Raw genomic sequence first — 20,735 nt, forward strand, 5'->3', positions numbered from 1 at the left:
AGAATGAAGAACACCAAGGTCACACGATAACTATGAGCCCAAGAGACAGAAAGGGCCACATGAACTAGAGACTTACATCATCCTGAGACCAGAAGAACTAGATGGTGCCCGGCCACAATCGATGACTGCCCTGACAGGGAGCACAACAGAGAACCCCTGAGGAAGCAGGAGAACAGTGGGATGCAGACCCTAAATTCTCATAAAAAGACCAGACTTAATGGTCTGACTGAGACTAGAGGAATCCCGGCGGTCATGGTCCCCAAACCTTCTGTTGGCCCAGGACAGGAACCATTCCCAAAGACAACTCATCAGACATGGAAGGGACTGGACAATGGGTTGGAGAGAGATGCTGACGAAGAGTGAGCTACTTGTATCAGGTGGACACTTGAGACTGTGTTGGCATCTCCTGTCTGTAGGGGAGAAAGGAGGGTAGAGAGGGTTAGAAACTGGCAAAATCATCACGAAAGGAGAGACTGGAAGGAGGGAGCGGGCTGACTCATTAGGGGGAGAGTAAGTGGGAGTATGGAGTCAGCTGTATATAAGCTTATATGTGACGGACTGACTTGATTTGTAGACTTTCACTTAAAGCACAATAAAAATTATTAAAAAAAAGAAAACATTCTACACCCCACTTTGAAGAGTGGCATCTGGGGTCTTAAACGCTAGCAAGCAGCCATCTAAGATGCATCAATTGGTCTCAACCCACCTGGATCAAAGGAAAATGAAGAACACCAAGGACACAAGGTAATTACATGCCCAAGAGACACAAAGAGCCACATGAACCAGAGACTACATCATCCTGAGACCAGAAGAACTAGATGGTGCCTGGCTACAACCGATGACTGCCCTGACAGGGAACGCAACAGGGAACCCCTGAGGGAGCAGGAGAACAGTGGGATGCAGACCCCAAATTCTCATAAGACCAGACTTAATGGTCTGACTGAGACTGGAAGGACCCCGGTGGTCATGGCCCCCAGACCTTCTGTTGGCCCAGGACAGGAACCATTCCCGAAGCCAACTCTTCAGACGTGGATTAGACTGGGCAATGGGTTGGAGAGGGATGCTGGTGAGGAGTGAGCTTCTTGGATCAGGTGGACACTTGAGACTATGTTGGCATCTCCTCCCTGGAGGGTAGATGAGAGCATAGAGGGGGTTAGGAGCTGGCGAAATGGACATGAAAAGAGAGAGTGGAGGGAGAGAGCAGGCTGTCTCTGTAGGGGGAGAGTAATTGGGACTATGTAGCAAGGTGTATATAAGTTTTGTGTGAGAGACTGACTTGATTTGTAAACTTTCACTTAAAGCACAATAAAAATTATAAAAAAAAAAAAGAAAACAAAACAAAAATCCGCACAACTGGACCAATAAGTAACATCATGATAAATGGAGAAAAGATTGAAGTTGTCAAGGATTTCATTTTGCTTGGATCCACAATCAACACCCATGGAAGCTGCAGTCAAGAAATCAAAAGACGCGTTGCATTGGGCAAATCTGCTGCAAAAGACCTCTTTAAAGTGTTGAGAAACAAAGATGTCACCTTGAAGACTAAGGTGAGCCTGACACAAGCCATGGTATTTTCAATTGCCTCATATACATGCGAAAGCTGGACAATGAACCAGGAAGACTGAAGAAGAATTGATGCCTTTGAATTGTGGTGTTTGCGAAGAATATTAAATATACTGCCAAAAGAACAAACAAATCTGTCTTGGAAGAAGTACAACCAGAATGCTCCTTAGAAGCAAAGATGGCGAGACTGTGTCTTACATACTTTGGACAGGTTATCAGGAGGGATCAGTCCCTGTAGAAGTACATCATGTTTGGTAAAGTAGAGGGTCAGCACAAAGGAGGAAGACCCTCAGTGAGATGGACTGACACAGTGGCTACAACAATGAGCTCAAGCACAACAATGATTGTGAGCATGGCGCAGGACTGGGCAGTGGTTTGTTCTGTAGTACATAGGGTTATTGAGTCAGAAATGACTCAAGGGAACCTAACAACAACAACAACAATGCCTAGGATATCAATCTTTATGCATTCCATTTCATTTTTGATGACTTACAGTTTTCCTGGATTCATACTTCGTACATTCCAAGTTCCAATTATTAATGGCGTTCACAGCTTTTTCTTCTCATTTTGAGTGGTGTCACATCAGCCAATAAAGGTCTTGAAAGTTTGATTCCATCCATATCATTAAGGTGGACTCAACTTTGAGGAGGCAGCTCTTCCCCAGTCTGTCGTGAGGAGGGGGTCACTATCAACTACTCCAAATGATTTGTGCCTTTCCACAATGTCTTTATTAATTATTAAGCACACAGGTTCTTGGCTACCCCAGACACCAGAGGCCTCAGTCACCAAAAAGGTAAGAGAGAGAAAGAGGACAAGCAAGCTTACGGCAAACAAACTGCAAAGTCCAAAGTCCAAGGTCCAATGTTCAAAGTCCCGACACCCCTGTCACTCTTGACCACGTTGTTCCGTTGGGCTCAGGAGCACTATATCAGGCCTCTACCTCAGCAAGACTTTTGTCAAGCTAGGGTCACAAAGGGATCGACTTCCCTTCAGGCTGAGTGGAGACCAGGGTGGCTCAAAGGCCAATCGCCCTTACTTCCAAACTCAGCTGGCTCTGGGACCCCAGTTGATCAACCTCTCTCACAGGGAGTCCTCTGGCAGGTGAGGGGTCTCATACCACCTCTCCACTGTCTGAAAGAGGGTGGCTCTGATATGCTCTGAGCAAGGTTGAGTCTTATTGTCTCTTCTTTTATACATGTTGGGGCTCTCTGAGCCCTTTCGGTTGGTGTTGATAAGTACTGTTTATGACTTAGCTGGAGCTCTTTGAGCCCATTTGGTTGATATTGATAAGTCCTTGTTTATGACTTAGTTGGTCCCAGTTTTTCTGTTGATAAAGCTGTTTTTCTCCTCTAAGTTATATCATCTTCTTTATCTCCTTTCTTCACATGTTGTTTACGTCTTCATTTGCTTTCAGCTAACCTGTTCTCCACACCACTCGTATTTTGAGTGCCTTCCAACCTGAGGGGCTCATCTTCTGGCACTATGTCAGACAATGTTCCACTGCTATTCATAAGGCTTTCAGTGGCTAATTGTTCTCAGAAGTAGACTGCCAGACCCTTCGTCCTAGTCTGTTTTAGTCTGGAAGCTCAGCTGAAACCTGTCCACCATGAGTGACCCTGCGGGTATTTGGCATAGCTCCCAGCATCACAGCAACACACAAGCCCACACAGTATGACAAACTGATAGATGCATGGGGAACAAGATGGTACACACTAAAATAAATCTCAGGGAGCCTGAGGAAAGGAGGGACCAATTAATTCTGCCTGGGAAGGCCAGCAAGGGCTTCAGAAAGACTGTATTTCTAGAACTGAACCCTGAAGAATAAGGAAGGCTTTCCCATGCAGACAGGGGCAGATTAACCAGCAAGTAAGGTGTGTGCGGGTTTACTTGTGTTTACTTACTAATCTGTGGCAACCACATGTGTGCAAATCACCAGGCCTGTCTTCCAAGGCACTTCTGGATGGGTTTGAACTGCTGACTTTTTGGTTACTAATCCAGAGCTTAACGATTTGCACCACCCAGGGATTCCGCAGCTCTAACTAGTCACAGGTTTTTGTTGTTGTTTTAATTGTGGTTTAGATGGAAGTTTACAGCTCAAGTTAATTCTCATTTAAAAATTTATACACGTATTTTGTTACATTAGTTGCAATCCTCACAATGTGTCAGCACACTCCCCTGTTGCACCCTGGGTTCCATGTGTCCATTTGACCAGTTTCTGCACAATAGTCACATGTGGCTACTGTTTTGGACAATGTGGATAGAATGCATTTCCATCATCACAGAAAGTTCAGTTGGGCCATGCTGATTCAGGCTGTTTGAGTTGCCAATAAGTGCTCATAATAAAATGAGTTCAGTGGACAAATAAGTTTAAAAATATACTATGTGATTAAAAAAAATGTGATAGACTCTTGGAAATTCACATAGTACAATAGCATTATAAAGATCTTGAGAAGTCCAGTAATAAAAAGAATGTGGCTCAACTTTGCTTAACCCAGTGTTTCCCATATTTAATTTTTAACTGAACCCCTCCTTTTAAGATGGTCTAATTTACAAGAAATCAAAAGACGCATTAAACCCAAAACAAACCAAACCCAGTGCCGTCGAGTCGATTCCAACTCAGAGCGACCCTATAAAACAGAGTAGAACTGCCCCATAGGATTTCCAAGGAGCGCCTGGTGATTTGAACTGCCGACCCTTTGGTTAGCAGCTGTAGCACTTAACCACTATGCCACCAGGGTTTCCAAATCTACCGCAAAAAAAAATCTACTGCAAAGGACCTCTTTAAAGTGTGGAAGAGCGAAGATGTCACCTTGAAGACTAAGGTGCGCGTGGTATTTTCAATCACATCATATGCATGTGAAAGCTGGACAGTGAATAAGGAAGACTGAAGAAGAATTGACGCCTTTGAATTGTGGTGTTGGCGAAGAATATTGAATATACCATGGACTGCCAAAAGAATGAACAAATCTGTCTTAGAAGAAGTACAACCAGAATGCTCCTTAGAAGCAAGGATGGCGACACTGTGTCTTACATACTTTGGACCTGTTGTCAGGAGGGATCAGTCCCTGGAGAAGGACATCATGTTTGGTGGAGTACAGGGTCAGCGGAAAAGAGGAAGACCCTCAACGAGGTGGATTGACACAGTGGCTGCAACAATGAGCTCAAGCATAACAATGATTGTAAGGATGGCTCAGGACCGGGCAGTGTTTCATTCTGTTGTGCATAGGGTCGCTATGAGTTGGAACCGACTTGATGGCACCTAACAACAACAACAATTTACGTGTCATAGAGGTAATAATTCACAGATAACACTTTGGGAAATACTAATATGTGCAGCTGGGAACCACTGGTAGCATTTAGGTAAGGGAATAATGAGAACAGATTTTGTTTTACAGAGAGCACTTTGGCAACTGTGGGAAGGATGGGTTGGAAAAGAACAACGTTAAAGGAAAGAAGACCAGTTGGGATGCTCACTGTAAGAAGACAGCTATGGGAAGAGGAGGCAAGACATATCCCAGAGTGTTTTATGATACAGAGCAAAAAGAATATGATGAGTGATTGGGTGTGGAAGGTTAAGTCCAGTAGGATGCCTAGTCTTCAAACTTAGGCTCTGGAATGATGGTAGCACACCTAACATAAAAAATAACAAGGACTATCAGGAACACATGTGGGGAATGTAGAGTTCGACAAATCTCTGGTATATCCAAAACGAGTAACAAAGAAAAAAGCATGGTCTGTAACTGAGATCTAAGATATATATTTGGGAGTCTAGTCTAAGAATCGTATCTGAGAATCATCAGGATATAGGCAATACTTAAAGTCACGGGAATAAATGAACTCACTCAACAAGGCAGGGCCAAGTGAGAATAGCAGAGGGTCAAAAGTTGCTAGAATTAGCCACGCTAAATGGAGCAGATTAAATAAGCAGGAGACAGAAAAGAAGCCATCAAAGAGGTAGGAAAACAAGAATGCTGTGTCCCAGAATCTAAGGGAAAAGAGATCTCTAAGAACAATGTCATGGTCAATAGTTTTTGAATGTCATAGAGAGATCACAAGAAAAAAAAATACCACATTGGACCCGTAAAGCAAACTAAACCAAACCAACTGTCGTTGAGTCGATTCGTTGGACCCCTAGGGTTTAGCAATGAGAGAGTCGGTCTTAGCAAGAATAGTCTCTGTAAAATGCTAGGGTTAGGGCAGATTGTGATGGACATGAGGAAGACTGAATTGTAGATGAGGAGATAGAAACAGTGAGTATAATAAAATCTTAAAGACGTATTCCTGAGTAGAAAAGGAAAGCAATAGAACCACTGCTAGGGAGGAACACAGCGTACTGTATTTTTAAAAGATGGAAGTAACCATTTAAGTCAATGTAATAGGCATTTATTGAGTGTCTATATTATAAACCACTGTGCTAGACATTAGGTCTTTTAAAACCAAACCCATTGCCATCAAGTAGACTCCGACTATAGGACAGAGTAGAACTGCCCCCACGTAGGGTTTCCAAGAAGCAGCTGGTAGATTTGAACTGCCAGCCTTTTGGTTAACAGCCATACCTCTTCACCACTGCACCACTAGGAGTCCGAGAGATAGTGAAAAATCCCCATCTCTGCCCCCAATTGGCTCAAAGTATACCAACCAAAAACGAAACCCGTTGCAGTCGAGTTGATTCCGACTCAGAGTAGAACTGCCCCATAGAGTTTCCAAGGAGTGCCTGGAGGATTCAGACTGCCAATCTCTTGGTTAACAGCTGTAGCACTTAACCACTACGCCACCAGGGTTTCCGAAGTATACCAGGTTAAAGAATTATAAAGGGATGATATGACCTTAACTCATTTATGTAAATGTTGGTTAAAAAAATTACCATATTTTCCGTAACACTGTGGTCCACAAGGAGCCCTGGTGGTGCAGTGGTTAAGAGCTTGGCAATTCTATTCTGTCCTGTTGGACTGCTGTGAGTTGGAATCGACTCAACAGCAACAGGTTTGGTTTGGTGGTCCACAGAGCCTTTCAACTTATTGATGAAAAATGACTTTAGAATTCTAAGACCATGTTGCTAGCTTTACAACAGTCTACCCAATATCAGGTATCCATGCTGTCAATGAATAAACTGCTACATATGGTAACCAAAAACAGCTTCTTTCAAATAGCAAAAGGGGATTCAGACGAGACCATGTGTTTGACATACCAAAAAAAAAAAAAAAAAACCCACTGCCATCGAGTTGATTCCAGCTCATGGCAACCCTATAGGACAGAGTAGAACTGCCCCACAGAGTTTCCAAAGAGTGCCTGGCAGATTCGAACTGCCAACCTCTTGGTTAGCAGCTGTGGTACTTAACCGCTACGCCACCAGGGTTTCTGTGTTTGACATAGGGCAGGACAAAAGAAGTCAGTGCGATAGGAACAGGGCTGTTATTTTATGAACAGACTAGAACTCATTGAAATGAATCATGTTTCTCTGTATACCACCCCTCTTCTCCCCCTCATCTCCTTCCCCCCACCCCCCCCACCCCCTGCAACACACCCACACTGATAGCACAGTGCCTGGCACTTAATGAATCAATCTCACCCATCTTGAGAAATCAGGAAGTATGACCAGGACATAAGCTGATGGGGTGGTGGGGCAAGGCTAGGTTGGTCACGATGGGTCCAAATGTCTCTCAATAAACACAGATGGATGAAGAGACAGACACACAGATGCATCAGTGACAAACATTGACACATGCTGGATGGTCAGTATATAAGCTAACAGGTGTGTAAATTTGTTTAATATATTCTTTCTTGTTTTCTTCATTAGATCCCCTCAGCCGAGTGTGTTTAAGACCAAAAAATGTAACTGATTCTTTGAGCACCTACATTAATGCTAATTATATTAGGGTAAGTAAATAAATATAATTTTATTTCTGATGTGCATTTGATTTACTATTTGGAACTGTTGATTTTATTTTTTCCTCAAGGTAGATTAAGTTTGTGATTTAACTTGGTTAAAAAAAAAGTGGTCCAACTTTGTTTAACCCAATGTTTCCCACATTTATTTTTTTTTTTTTTACTGAACCTCCCTTTTTTCAAGATGGCCTAATTTATATGTCATAATACTTTGGGAAATATTTCTATAGATAATTGGGAACCACTGATAGCGTTAAGGCAAGTTGGTTACTAGTAAGTTTTTTTGCTTGTTTTGTTTTCATCATAACCATCATTCGTAGTGGGGTCCGTTCCAATGACTTCTTTATTCTGAGTCTGTGGCTAGCGTGCTCTTATGGGGTGCTCAGGCAGGGAGTGAGTATTACAACCTTCAATACCACAATATGCCGTAAATGATATACTTGACTTTCAGGAAAGACGTTATGCGAATTGTGGAGCTAGAGTCAATGGGGCTGCCATAGTCTGTGTTGCTTTTGGACTAGCACAGATATTTTGTTCTGAAATATCTTTCACCTAAACTTTCAGTGCAAGGCATGAACTTAAAAACCAACATATTTTTCTCTTCACTCTAACTAGGGCTACAGTGGTGAGGAGAAAGCATTCATTGCTACTCAGGGCCCCATGATCAACACCGTGAATGATTTCTGGCAGATGGTTTGGCAGGAAGACAGCCCTGTGATTGTTATGATTACAAAACTCAAAGAAAAAAACGAGGTATGATCTTAAGCCCAAGTACTGAATGTTATACATGTCCTATTGCTATAGAAAAGATATTTTATGAATAAAAATGCCATGTACTTAATACCAGATTGAAAATGGAAACTTAGAGACATTTAAAGACTAAGCCACTTTGTGCTTTTGAAAAATGGTAATTGGTATTGGTGTTATTCTATGAATTGTGATTTTATTTCAGAGGAGTCCATATACTTGGGATATATACAAGTCTGTCATTTGTATCCATGTGTCCCAGTGAGGAAGTAAGGCATCATGAATATCATTCCAATTTAAAGACAGAGAGATATATTTAAAAAAAAAAAATTATTTAACAAATATTTTTTGAGCACCTGCTATGTGACAGGTACTGTAATCATTTGGGATAATTAGTGAGCAAAATACACAAATATTATTGCTCTAGGTAAAATTCTACATTCTAGTCAAGGGAGAAAGAAAAAAACAATAAATATAATAAATTCATAAGTAACATAGGACATTAGAAAGGGTAAGTATTATCAAAAAAAAAAAAGTAGAGCAGGATAAGCAGATTGAATATGCTGGACAATAGAGAAGGGGAAGAGTAGGTTGCAATATTATATAGAGTGGTCAGGGTAGACCACATTAAGAAGGTGAGATTTGAACAAAGACTTGAAAGAAGTTATAAAAAACTGAGCAATTTTCTCGAAATCCTCGCAATAAGAAATCCAAGAAAGACACAAAATTGTTGTTGGTGTCGTTGTTAGGTGCTGTCAAGTTGGTTCTGCTTCATAGTGACCCTGTGTACAACCGAATGAGACACTTGTACCACCCTCACGATCATTGTTGTTCTTGAACTCATTGCTGCAGCCACTGCTTCACTCAATCTCATTGAGGGTCTTCCTCTTTTTCCCTCACCATCTACTTTACCAAGCATGATATCCTTCAGCAGGGGTTGGTCCCTCCTGATAACACGTCCAAACTATGTGAGACAAAGTCTTGCCATCCTTGCTTCTGAGGAGCATTCTGGCTGTACTTCCAAGATAGATTTGTTCATTCTTCTGGGAGTACACTATATATTCAATATTCTTTCCAACACCATAATTCAAAGGCATCAGTTATCTTCAATCTTCCGTATTCATTGTCCAGCTTTCAAATGCATTTCAAAGGCAATTGAAAATACCAGGGCTTGGGTCAAGCGTACCTTAGTCCTTAAAGCGATGTCTTTACTTTTTAATACTTTAAAGAGGTTTGCCCAGTGCAAAGCATTGGTTTGATTTCTTGACTGCTGCTTTTCCATGGGGATTGATTGTGGATGCAAGTAAAATGAAACCCTTTACAACTTCAATATTTTCTCCATTTATCGTGATGTTGCTTACTGGTTCAGTTGTGAAAATTTTTGTTCTCTTTATGTAGAAGTGCAATCCATACTGAAGGCTGTAGTCTCTCATTAGTAAGTGCCTCAAGCCAGCAATATGTGTCATCTGCCTATCGCAGGTCATTAATGAGCCTTCCTCCAGTCCTGATGCCACATTCTTCTTCATATAGTCCAGCTTCTCTGATTATTTGCTCAGCATTCAGACTGAATAAGTATGGTGAAAGGCTACAACCCTGACGCACACCTTTCCTGACTTTAATTAAACCATGTTCTGTTAGAATGTATGCCCCTTGATCTGTGTATAGGTTCCTAGTGAGCACAATTAAGAGTTCTGGAATTCTGGAATTCTCATTCTTTGAAATGTTATTCATAATTTGTTATGATCCACACAGCCAAATGCCTTTGCATAATCAATAAAACAGGTAAACATCTTTCTGGTATTGTCTGCTTTCAGCCAGGATCCATCTGATATCAGCAATGATATCCCTTGTTCTACATCCTCTTCTGAATCTGGCTTTAATTTCTGGCAGTTTCCTGTCGATGTACCACTGCAGCAACTTTTGAATGATCTCATAGCAAAATTTTACTTGCATGTGATATTAACAATATTATTGAACAATATTGATATTAATGATGTTCAATAATTTCCACATTCTGTTGAATCACCTTTCTTTGGAATGGGTACAAATATGGCACTCGTCCAGTCAGTTGGCCAGGTAGCTGTCTTCCAAATTTCTTAGCATAGACCAGTGAGGGCTTCCAGTGCTGCCTCTGTTTGTTGAAACATCTCAATTGGTATTTGTCTTTTCCTGGAGCTTGGTTTTTCACCAGTGCCTTCAGTGCAGCTTGGACCTCTTCCTTCAATACCGCTGGTTCTTGACTGTGTGCCTTCTTCTCAAATGGCTGGATGTTGACCAGTTCTTTGTGGTACAGTGACTCTGTGCATTCCTTCCATCTTCTTTTGATGTTACTTAATATTTTCCACATGAAATCCTTCAATACTGCAACTCAAGGCTTGAATTTTTCTTCTGTTCTTTCAGCTTGAGAAATGCCAAGCGTGTTCTTCCCTTTTGGTTTTCTATCTCCAGGTGTTTGCACATTTCTTTGTAATACTCTGTCTTCCTGAGCCACCCTTTGAAATCTTCTGTTCAAGCTCTTATATTTCCTTGTTTCTTCCTTTCATTTTAGCTACTCTACATTCAAGAGCAAGTTTCAGAATCTCTTCTGACATCCATTTTGGTATTTCTTTCTTTCTTGTCTTTTTAATGATGAAATTTTTCTTACAGTCTTTTCTAAGGATTTAACTTGAATACTCATCCTGTATGTTGCATCATAAAAATAAAATTGTGTAATTCCTGAAAGGTGCTATCCTAAGTACCTCTTACATTTTAGGGCATCTTATTAAGACAGTTGACAGTCTGGTCTTAGTCAGGTATTTTGTTGTTGTTGTTGTTTGTTTTCTTTTCAAAATTACCATACCAGGGCTTCACCATGACAATAAGAATTCAAGAAACATGGGCTTTCCCTTAGACACCTTTGTCCAATTATAACCCTTGAGTGTAGAATAATCTTGCTGCTAGCCAAGAGAATTCAGACTCACAAAACTGCAGTTTGTAAGCTTCAAAAAATGTGTTGTTTCCTTCATTTTTGCCATAATATATAAAGAATTTTTCTGAAATCTATTCTGAAAAAAAAAGTATGTTTTTGACCAGAACATGAAATTATATACTAAGTTAACTGTATGCCTCATTAAATAAATACATTTCTATAAATTTTAAATGCAAGCTTGAGGTAGCAGAATAAAATAATCCCTATTGTTCTCAACTGATTCACATACAATAGCAATTTGTCCGCATATTAAGGCACAAACAGTTCCTGCATAGTTTTATATCATTGGTGCTTACCTCTCTTGTAGAGAAAAATTACTAATGTTTAAAAGGTGTATCCTATGTATATATACATCCATGCATGCGTACATACACACATACAACTTCGTAATATGGTAGACAGACCGAAAAGTCTCCCACTACAAAAGCAGTTATTCTCGGTAAAATAGGAAATAGCATGCATAGCAGAGCTTGAAGAGTAAAAAAGAGAAACCCCAGCAGTCAAAACTGACTAAAAGGCATAAACCAGAGAATGAAAAGTTGCATTTTAATAGCAATACAAGAACTAGAGTCAACGCCTCATTCTTGCAGAAAGCTGGGTGTTAGAACCGAGACATTATATAAAATGAGGACCTGTGAGGCTATATATCTTCAGTGAAAAGGTGAATTTGAAAAATATAGCTGTGTAACAAAATAGGAATAAAACTGGTAGTTAATCTTTTAAGTCTGGCCTTCACATGAGATAAATAAAAAGGCTCTTAGAGAATTCAAAGCCAGAAAACCCCAGAATTCCAAAACCAGGAAACCCCAAGTGGAAAAATTAACATGAAAGATCATTCTAGGCTGGTAACACTCCTGTGGCACTTTGCAGAAACAAAGGAAAAAACTTTCTGGAGGCATACACTCTTAGCATATGACTCACAGAATTCCCATAGAAAAAGCCCAGGCAAATGCAAGCTTACAAGAGAAAATTATGATGCACACAAGTAAATAAAATATTGCAAGAAAAAATTGGCAGAAGCAACAAAAAGTAGAATTATATCCCCAAGAAATTCAAATAAAAGAAATTACAAGCATAGACTATAAAATTTTAAATAATTAAGCACATAATATAAAATTTAAAAATGGTCAACTTACTATCAAAAATTTTTTAAATAATCTAAGAGAACTATTAAAAATTGATATTACATAGACATTAATATGAAAAAACTCATTTGACAGGGTTAAGAGCAGACTAGACACTGCTGAATACTTTGGGAATTAGAAGGTAGAGCTGAGAGGATTATCTAGAAGATAAAAATAACCACAAATGTCAAAGAGAAGTCAGGAGATTTACAGGACAGAATTAAAATATCCAACACAGGTCTAATAGAAGTTTTAGAAGAAAAAGGGGGAGAATATAAGAAAATAAGTAATATTTGAATAAATAGTGGCCAATAATTTTCCAAGACTTAAAAAAGACCTGACCTCTCATATTCGAAATACACAATAAATTTTAAACTGAGTAAATAAACCCACCGTTAGAGCTGTCAGTGGGAACTGAAAAACACAAACAAGAGATGGTGTTAACAGCCATAAACCAAAACCAAACCCAGTGCCGTCGAGTCGATTCCGACTCAGAGCCACCCTATAGGACAGAGTAGAACTGCCCCATAGAGTTTCCAAGGAGCGCCTGGCGGATTCAAACTGCCGACCCTTTGGTTAGCAGCCTTAGCACTTAGCCACTACGCCACCAGGGCTTCCTTAACAGCCATAGCCATAGTGACTGGCAAATACTTCTCAGTAGCAACAATGTTGTTGTTGTTAGGTACCCTCCAGTGGTTCCAACTCATAGCAACCTTATGCATAACAGAACAAAATACTGCCTGGTCCTGTGCCATCCTAACAATTGTTGCTATGTTTGAACCATTATTGCAGCCAATATGTCAATCCATCTCATTGAGGGTCTTCCTATTTTTCACTGACCCCCTGCTTTACCAAGGATGATGTCTTTCTCTAGGGACTGGTCCCTCCTGATAACATGTCCAAAATATGTGGGACGAAGTCTCACCATTCTGCCTTCTAAGGAACATTCTGGCTCTACTTCTTCCAAAACAGATTTGTTCATTCTTCTGGCAACAATAGAAGCCAAAAATAGGTGGAATAATACCTACAAAGGGCTGAAAGAAAATAACTGGCAGCCTAGAACTTTATTCCCAACAAATCTATCACACAGGAATAAAAAGTGAAAGACATTTTCAAACAAACAAAACTTGAGAGAATTTCCCACCAACAGAATCTTAACAAAAGAATTGCAAGAGATGTAGGGAATGAAGGAGATTCAATCCAGACCAAAAAAAAAAAGACTCAACTATAAGAAATAATAGTAATCAAAGAAAGTAAAATATGAAAGTAGGACTAAAATACTGGATAATAATAATGTTTAAGATGGAGGAATAAGAAGAAAGTTCAAATATCTGTGTTAATCATGAAAAGGAAAGAAATAGTGACTAAGTTTAGATTAAGCTAAATATGTATGTTAAAAATTTAAGATTGGCCATCAAAAGAATGGAAATAGGATATATAACTTTCAAACTAGTAAAAGTGGGAAAAGGTAGAATAAACACACGTACACACAAAGAAAAGAAAAAAGGTGCATAGAAAAATCAGTGTATATTTTTACCAAATTGGATGGTAGAAACAAATTCAAATAAACCAATAATCATGCTAAATGTGGATGAATAACCTGCCAGTTAAATGCCAGAAATTATCAAACAGGTAAAATAAATTCAGTTATATGTAGTCTACAAGAGGACATAGAAATGTTAAGATTAAAAAGACAGAAAAGATATAATGTAAATGTTTTCACAAAGGATATTCATAGCCTTACTAATTCTGTTCCTCTTCTATTAAAAAATAAAATCAACACAGAAAAAGCACCCTAAATTGTGTAATTATTTACAAATTATGTGAATATTTGGAAACAATTAAGTTGTATTTTCCAGAGAAAACAGTACTTACTTGTCTGTGTTGCGTATTTATTTAGGATTAAAACTCAACAAAGCATACGTGAAACCCAATCTCCCACAAGGGTTATAGAAGAGGTTGTGGTCACTGCTTAAGCTGAATTATGATTTTTGTTCTCTTGGACATTTGAATCTTTGAATCTTGTGATGTATTCTAATTTTACTTCCTTCTTATAGACAAGATCAGAGATATGCCTCTAGCGCTCTAACTTGTTCTTAGATCAGGGTTTTATCAGGACACAGGAGGCTAAGATTTCCGGTTAGTCAGAAAGCATTTCTTAAGCACCCTAGAGTGTGTGTAGTATATGACATATTTTAAAGAAGCTCAATTAGGAATGATATGAGCAATTGGCAAGTAAGCTGAAGCCTCAACAGACAGTCGCTCTTCTCTGTATCTAACCAAGATGGTTGCCAACATGCGGACTTCGACTCAGAGTGGCCCCATGTGTGTCAGAGTAGACTTGTACTCCATAGGGTTTTCAATGGCTGGTTTTTTGGAAATAAATCACCAGGACTTTCTTTTGAGGTGCTTCTGGGTGGACTCCAACCTCCAACCTTTTGTTTAGTAGTTTTTTTTTTACCACTCAAGGACTCCCCATCTCTAACACCAAGGCTATTTGTCATTCTACTAATTGTGTAAGTCAAATATGTACTTCAAAGTCATACAGAGTTAATTCACCGATGACGTTCAGAACTCTCCATTCTGAGTCTGTAAAGGAATAGAGCCCACCTTGTTCTTTCAAGTGCCACAACCATACTTGGACCTAACCTGTTAGTGCCATTCCCAGATTTCACATTCGCTGTAGGAAAATGAGATGGATATACAGAAATCTAGATTTTTTTTTTTTAGTAATGCCAGCACTGAAGCATGGTTGGGGTTTTTATTTTTCTGTTTGGCTGCATTATTCAGAAATTAGAGAGGTGGGTGTCTTCATTTGTTTGTTTTTGTTTCTCGGTTTGTTTGGTTTTTTTTTTTTGGAGTCATAATTTCAAATGTTGCAATCAAAGTTTTGACATTTTTTATTGTCGATAATTCATTAAATTAAATTAAAAATTCCTTTCCATCCAGACTCTATAGAGATGAAAATACTGATATCATAGAGGAATTTTTGATGTTTTACGGATCAAAATGATACTGAGAAGTCTGTCTCAAAATACATAGTTAGACTTCACACTACCAGGAAAATGTTGTTTACCAAAAATGCACTGACCTTCAATAGCATTAAGTGTTATTGTTTGAAATAGACAACAATCATTTCCTCCAAAAATATAGAGGTGGAGGTATCTTTAGAAATTCCCAGGCTTTATGTTCTCATGACTTTTCAACTTTCTCATAAAAAAATAAACACTTGCCAGGTCTTTTTTTTAATAATCCCAATATTCTTACAGTTATTCACTTTTTGTGAAATAAGAATAAACACAAAAAAATTAAAAAAGCTAAAAAATTAGTTATATTGCAATAAAAGAGAAGAGATTTTATGGCAGGTAAATTTCCTTTTCTTCATTTAGATAAATCTCAAGAAGAAGGGAATTCCTCTAAAATAAAACAAAACCTTTAAAACAAGGGTGCTCACTCTTTTTATATGAACTATCCCATGAAAACATAGTAGCCAAAATCTGCAAAGCTGGAACTAGAAGGCCAGTCCAAAAATGATAAGTAGTGTTTGCACACTTCCAGGGAGCCGAAGTCCTCACACTACTTGTGAAGGTTGCGCGTTGCCCCTTTCGTCCCTTTTTAGGAAAGAAGGGAAGTAGCTATAAGTGTTGACCTTATCACACATACTGTGGAAAATATTTTCTAGCCACTTCCATTTATTGAATCTACATGGTGAGCACAGTTCATATGTAAATTCATCCAACTCCACAAAACAGATTTTACTATCCTTGTATTATACATGAGAAAACTGAAGCTCAGAAAGGTTAAGTCGTTTACCAAAACCTGAAAGTAGGTGAGTTGTTAGGTGCTGTCAGGTCTGAATTGTAACCCAGGCTTGTTTGATTTCCAAAGCTTCTGTCCGTAATTGTTGTCCCAACATAGTAACAGGGGCCAAATTTGCAAACAAGACAGTAAAAGGCAAGAGATCCACTCAAAGAGCGGTAAGATACCAAATTTACTTTTCATAATGTGAGGGCATTACTTGGTTATCTAGCCTAACATAGGACTTCTCTCAAGTAGTTAACACAGCCAAATTCTTTCTCTGTACTTACATACATCTTTCATCAGAGCTAAGCTTATGTGACTTAAGAACTATGAACCCCATTTTTCCCGTTGGCCTATTCAGCACTTTGCCAACAGTTTAACCTCAAAAATCCAAATAAAGGAATCCTATTTCATGCTGTCACTTCTTTCATTCCCTCCCTTTTTCTATCTGGGAAAATTATAGAAAAGACCAACTTTAATCATATTTATTTCACAAAAAAGCTCATATGATGCCTTCAAGCCTTTCAGCAGAGTCCTCACAGTTGAGTTGGTGCACAGAGGAAAAAACACAATTCAGGCACGGCAACAGCATACAAAGGCAGAGAGATACAAGAAACCACACGGCATGTCTAAGTTGAACAGTCAGCTGTGCCTGAGCATGTGTGGCATGGTACGGAGTGAAAGATGACACTGGAAAGACAAGTTGTGTGCAGAGAATCCATGACTATGGCAAAATAAATAAATAAAATGGGGCTTTATTATATAGGCATCTTGTTGTTGTAGGCCATCAAGTTGATTCTGACCCCTAGCAACCCTATATGGACAAAGTTGAACTGCCCTGTAAGATTTCCTAAGCTGTAGTCTTTATGGGAACAGGTCACCAGGGTCTTTTCTCCCGTGGAGCAGCTGGTGAGTTTGAATTGCCAACCTTTCAGTTAGCAGCCAAGTGCTTAACCATTGCACCACTAGGCCTCCTATATAGGCAGCAGAGAGCCAATAAAAAAGTTTATGAAGCGGAATGACATAATGCAATTTGTATTTCATAAAGGTAATTAGTGGCAGGATAGAGAATTTGGATTTGAGAAAAGCATGGAGAAGCAGAGAAATAAATAGGCTAGGAAGCTATAGCAATGGTACAGGCAAGAAGTAATGAGATATTGAACTAAGGGAGAGGATATTGAGAAGACAGGACAGGTTCAAAAGGTGTTCCAGACATGGAAGCCACAGTGCTTAGTTTCTGACTGTAAGAGAGGAAGGGAAAGTGTGATTTCTGGATTGGAATGTTAAGTGGATGGTGATATCATCAACCCAGATGGGCAGGGTGATATTTATGAGAGAAGAAAATGAGCTCCATTTTGAACATGTTAAGTTTGAGGACTTGATGTCTCCTTGAAGACTAAGGTGTGTCTGATCCAAGCCATGGAATTTTCAGTCGCCTCATATGCATGCAAAGCTGGACAGTGAATAAGGAAGACCGAAGAAGAATTGGAGCCTTTGAAATTATGACGTTGGTGAAGAATATACCATGGACTACCAGAAGAACAAACGAAATCTGTCTTGGAAGAAGTACAGCCAGGCTGCTCCTTAGAAGAGAGGATGACGGGACTTTGTCTCACATACTTTGGATGTGTTATCAGGAGGGACCAACCCCTGGGAATGACATCATGCGTGGTAAAGTAGAGGGTGAGGGGAAAAAGAGGAAGACCCTCAATGAGGTGGATTGACACAGTGGCTGTAACAACCAGCTCAAATGGCAACAATGGTGAGAATGGCACAGGATCAGGCAGTGATCCAACTGAATGTGGAAATTATAGAACAATATCATTAATATCACACGCAAGCAAAATTTTGCTAAAAATCATTCAAAAACCTCTTCCAGTCAGTTGGCCAGGAAGCTGTCTTCCATATTTCTTGGCATAGATGAGTGAGCACCTCCAGCGCTGCATCCATTTGTTGAAAAATCTCAATTGATATTCCATCAATTCCTGGAGCCTTGTTTTTCGCCAATGCCTTCAGAGCAGCTTGGACTTCTTCCTTCAGTACCATTGGTTCCTGATCATATGCCACTTCTTGAAATGGTTGAACACCAACTAATTCTTTTTGGTATGATGACTCTGTGTATTCCTTCCATCTTCTTTTGATGCTTCCTGAGTCATTTAATATTTTCCCCATAGAATCCTTCACTGTTGCAACTCGAGGCTTGAATTTTTTTCTTTAGTTCTTTCAGCTTGAGAAACACCGAGCGTGTTCTTCCCTTTTGGTTTTCTGTCTCCAGCTCTTTGCACATGTCATTATAATAGTTTACTTTGTCTTCTCAAGAGGCCCTTTGAAATCTGTTCAGTTCTTTTACTTCATCAATTCTTCCTTTTGCTTTAGCTGCTCGGCATTTGAGAGCAAGTTTCAGAGTCTCCTCTGACATCCGTCTTGGTCTTTTCTTTCTTTCCTGTCTTTTCAATGACCTCTTGCTTTCTTCATGGATGATATCCTTGATGTCATTCCACAACTCGTCTGGTCTTCGGTCACTAGTGTTCAATATGTCAAATCTATTCTTCAGATCGTCTCTAAATTCAGGTGGGATATACTCAAGGTCATATTTTGGCTCTCGTGGACTTGCTCTGATTTTCTTCAGTTTCAGCTTGAACTTGCACATGAGCAATTGATGGTCTATTCCACCGTCAGTCCCTGGCTTTGTTCTGACTGATGATATTGAGCTTTTCCATCGTCTCTTTCCACAGATGTAGTCAATTTGATTTCTGTGTGTTCCATCTGGCGAGGTCCATGTGTATAGTCCCCGTTTATGTTGGTGAAAGAAGATATTTGCAATGAAGAAGTCGTTGGCCTTGCAAAATTCTATCATTTGATCTGCGGCATTGTTTCTATCACCAAGGACATATTTTCCAACAACTGATCCTTCTTTGTTTCCAACTTTCGCATTCCAATCGCCAGTAATTATCAATGCATCTTGATTGCATGTTCGATCAATTTCAGACCGCAGCAGCTGATAAAAATCTTCTATTTCTTCATCTTTGGCCCTAGTGGTTGGTGTGTAAATTTGAATAATAGTCGTATTAACTGGTCCTTGTAGGCGTGTGGATATTATCCTATCACTGATAGCGTTGTACTTCAGGATAGATCTTGAAACATTCTTTTTGACAATGAATGCAACACTATTCCTCTTCAAGCTGTCATTCCCAGCATAGTAGACTATATGATTATCTGGTTCAAAATGGCCAATACCAGTCCATTTCAGCTCCCTAATGTCTAGGATATCAATGTTTATGCTTTCCATTCCATTTTTGATGATTTCCAATTTTCCCAGATTCATACTTCGTACATTCCATTTTCCAATTATTAATGGATGTTTGCAGCTGTTTCTTCTCATTTTGAGTCATGCCACATCAGCAAATGAAGGTCCTGAAAGCTTTACTCCATCCACGTCATTAAGGTCAACTCTGAGGAGGCAGTTCTTCCCCAGTCATTTTTTGAGTGCCGTCCAACCTGGGGGGCTCATCTTCCAGCACTGTATCAGACAATGTTCTGCTGCTATTCATAAGGTTTTCACTGGCTAATTCTTTTCAGAAGTAGACTGTGGGGTCCTTCTTCCTAGTCTGTCTTAGTCTGGAAGCTCAGCTGAAACCTGTCCTCCATGGGTGACCCTGATGGTATCTGAATACCGGTGGCGTAACTTCCAGCATCACAGCAGCATGCAAGCCCCCACAGTATGACAAACTGACAGGCACGTGGGGAACTAATGGTATACTAGGAATTAATCCTTACAATAGACCTATGTGTAAACTCCATTTACAAATAATGACTGTGAGGCATCAGAAGCCTAAGCAACTTGTCCAAGGTCAGAAGTTAGTAGCCTGACCCCCGAGCTTCTCCTTCTCACCTTTATACTCTGCTGCCTTCTCAAGTCTTCTGATTATGGTGTGGGAGGTGATTGCAGCCAGAGGGCAGCTTGCTTGTAGTTAAGGCTAAAGTCTCTAACCATTCTCTTAACAAACGAGACAGACAAGGCATTGTGACCTGGTTTAAAGAAAAAAACAAAAATCTGTTGAATTTGTTCAAAGTATTGGACAATTTGGAAGTCTGGACCTGGAACTATGATTATGAAGTTACACACAGGTTGGAGGTCAATCTATGGAGTATGGTATGGACAGAGGATTCATGCTCCTTACTAAGAATCAAAGGAAATGAGCAAGCCAAGTCCCATAGTCAAAGTGTCTGTCCAAACAGTGTCAGGGGAGGTAGTGTTGGAGGCCCACCTAGCATGCAAATAGTGAAGACACACCGATTGGTTGGTATTCAGCTTTCCTGGAGGACCAGTATTAGATATTATGGAGACTGTCACTGGGCAACTGGACACGGGGACGTGAAATGGAGTCACCAGAGGAATTAGGATCCCATGAAGGACTTTGCTAAAGTGCAAAACAGGAATCAATTTAACAGGGAAAGAGGAGACCAAAGCCACAGCAAAAGCAGCAACAAGGCTGCCTAGCCTCTGATTGAGAGTCCATCCATTGGGTGGAGAGAGCAGCAGCCTAGCCTAGCACTGCCCAGCAACAGCCAGCAACCTAATCATATTTCATGGCCCAAACAATTAAGGGTGGCCATAAACTCAGAGGCTGCTGGCCCCAAGCAAA

General features: G+C 39.8%; 2 protein-coding genes across 5 annotated transcripts in view; one reads left to right on the forward strand and one right to left on the reverse strand.

Moving 5' to 3' along the window:
• PTPRR (protein tyrosine phosphatase receptor type R) overlaps nucleotides 1-20,735 on the forward strand; it is a 166,279-nt gene that overhangs the window by 102,197 nt on the left and 43,347 nt on the right. For all 4 annotated transcript variants that reach the window (XM_064283879.1, XM_064283877.1, XM_023558889.2 and 1 more), the window contains 2 exons: nucleotides 7,361-7,440; nucleotides 8,065-8,202. In XM_064283879.1, coding sequence (XP_064139949.1) covers nucleotides 7,361-7,440; nucleotides 8,065-8,202 — 218 coding nt within the window. The remainder of the gene's footprint in view (nucleotides 1-7,360; nucleotides 7,441-8,064; nucleotides 8,203-20,735) is intronic.
• Nucleotides 7,165-20,735, reverse strand: part of LOC111753047 (craniofacial development protein 2-like) — a 59,290-nt gene continuing 45,719 nt past the window's right edge. The window contains exon 3 of the mRNA XM_064283880.1: nucleotides 7,165-20,118. Within this exon, the coding sequence (XP_064139950.1) occupies nucleotides 18,404-19,471 (1,068 nt within the window). The 5' untranslated portion in view covers nucleotides 19,472-20,118 and the 3' untranslated portion in view covers nucleotides 7,165-18,403. The remainder of the gene's footprint in view (nucleotides 20,119-20,735) is intronic.

Source organism: Loxodonta africana, chromosome 4 (assembly GCF_030014295.1).
Source record: "Loxodonta africana isolate mLoxAfr1 chromosome 4, mLoxAfr1.hap2, whole genome shotgun sequence".
NCBI lineage: Eukaryota > Metazoa > Chordata > Mammalia > Proboscidea > Elephantidae > Loxodonta > Loxodonta africana.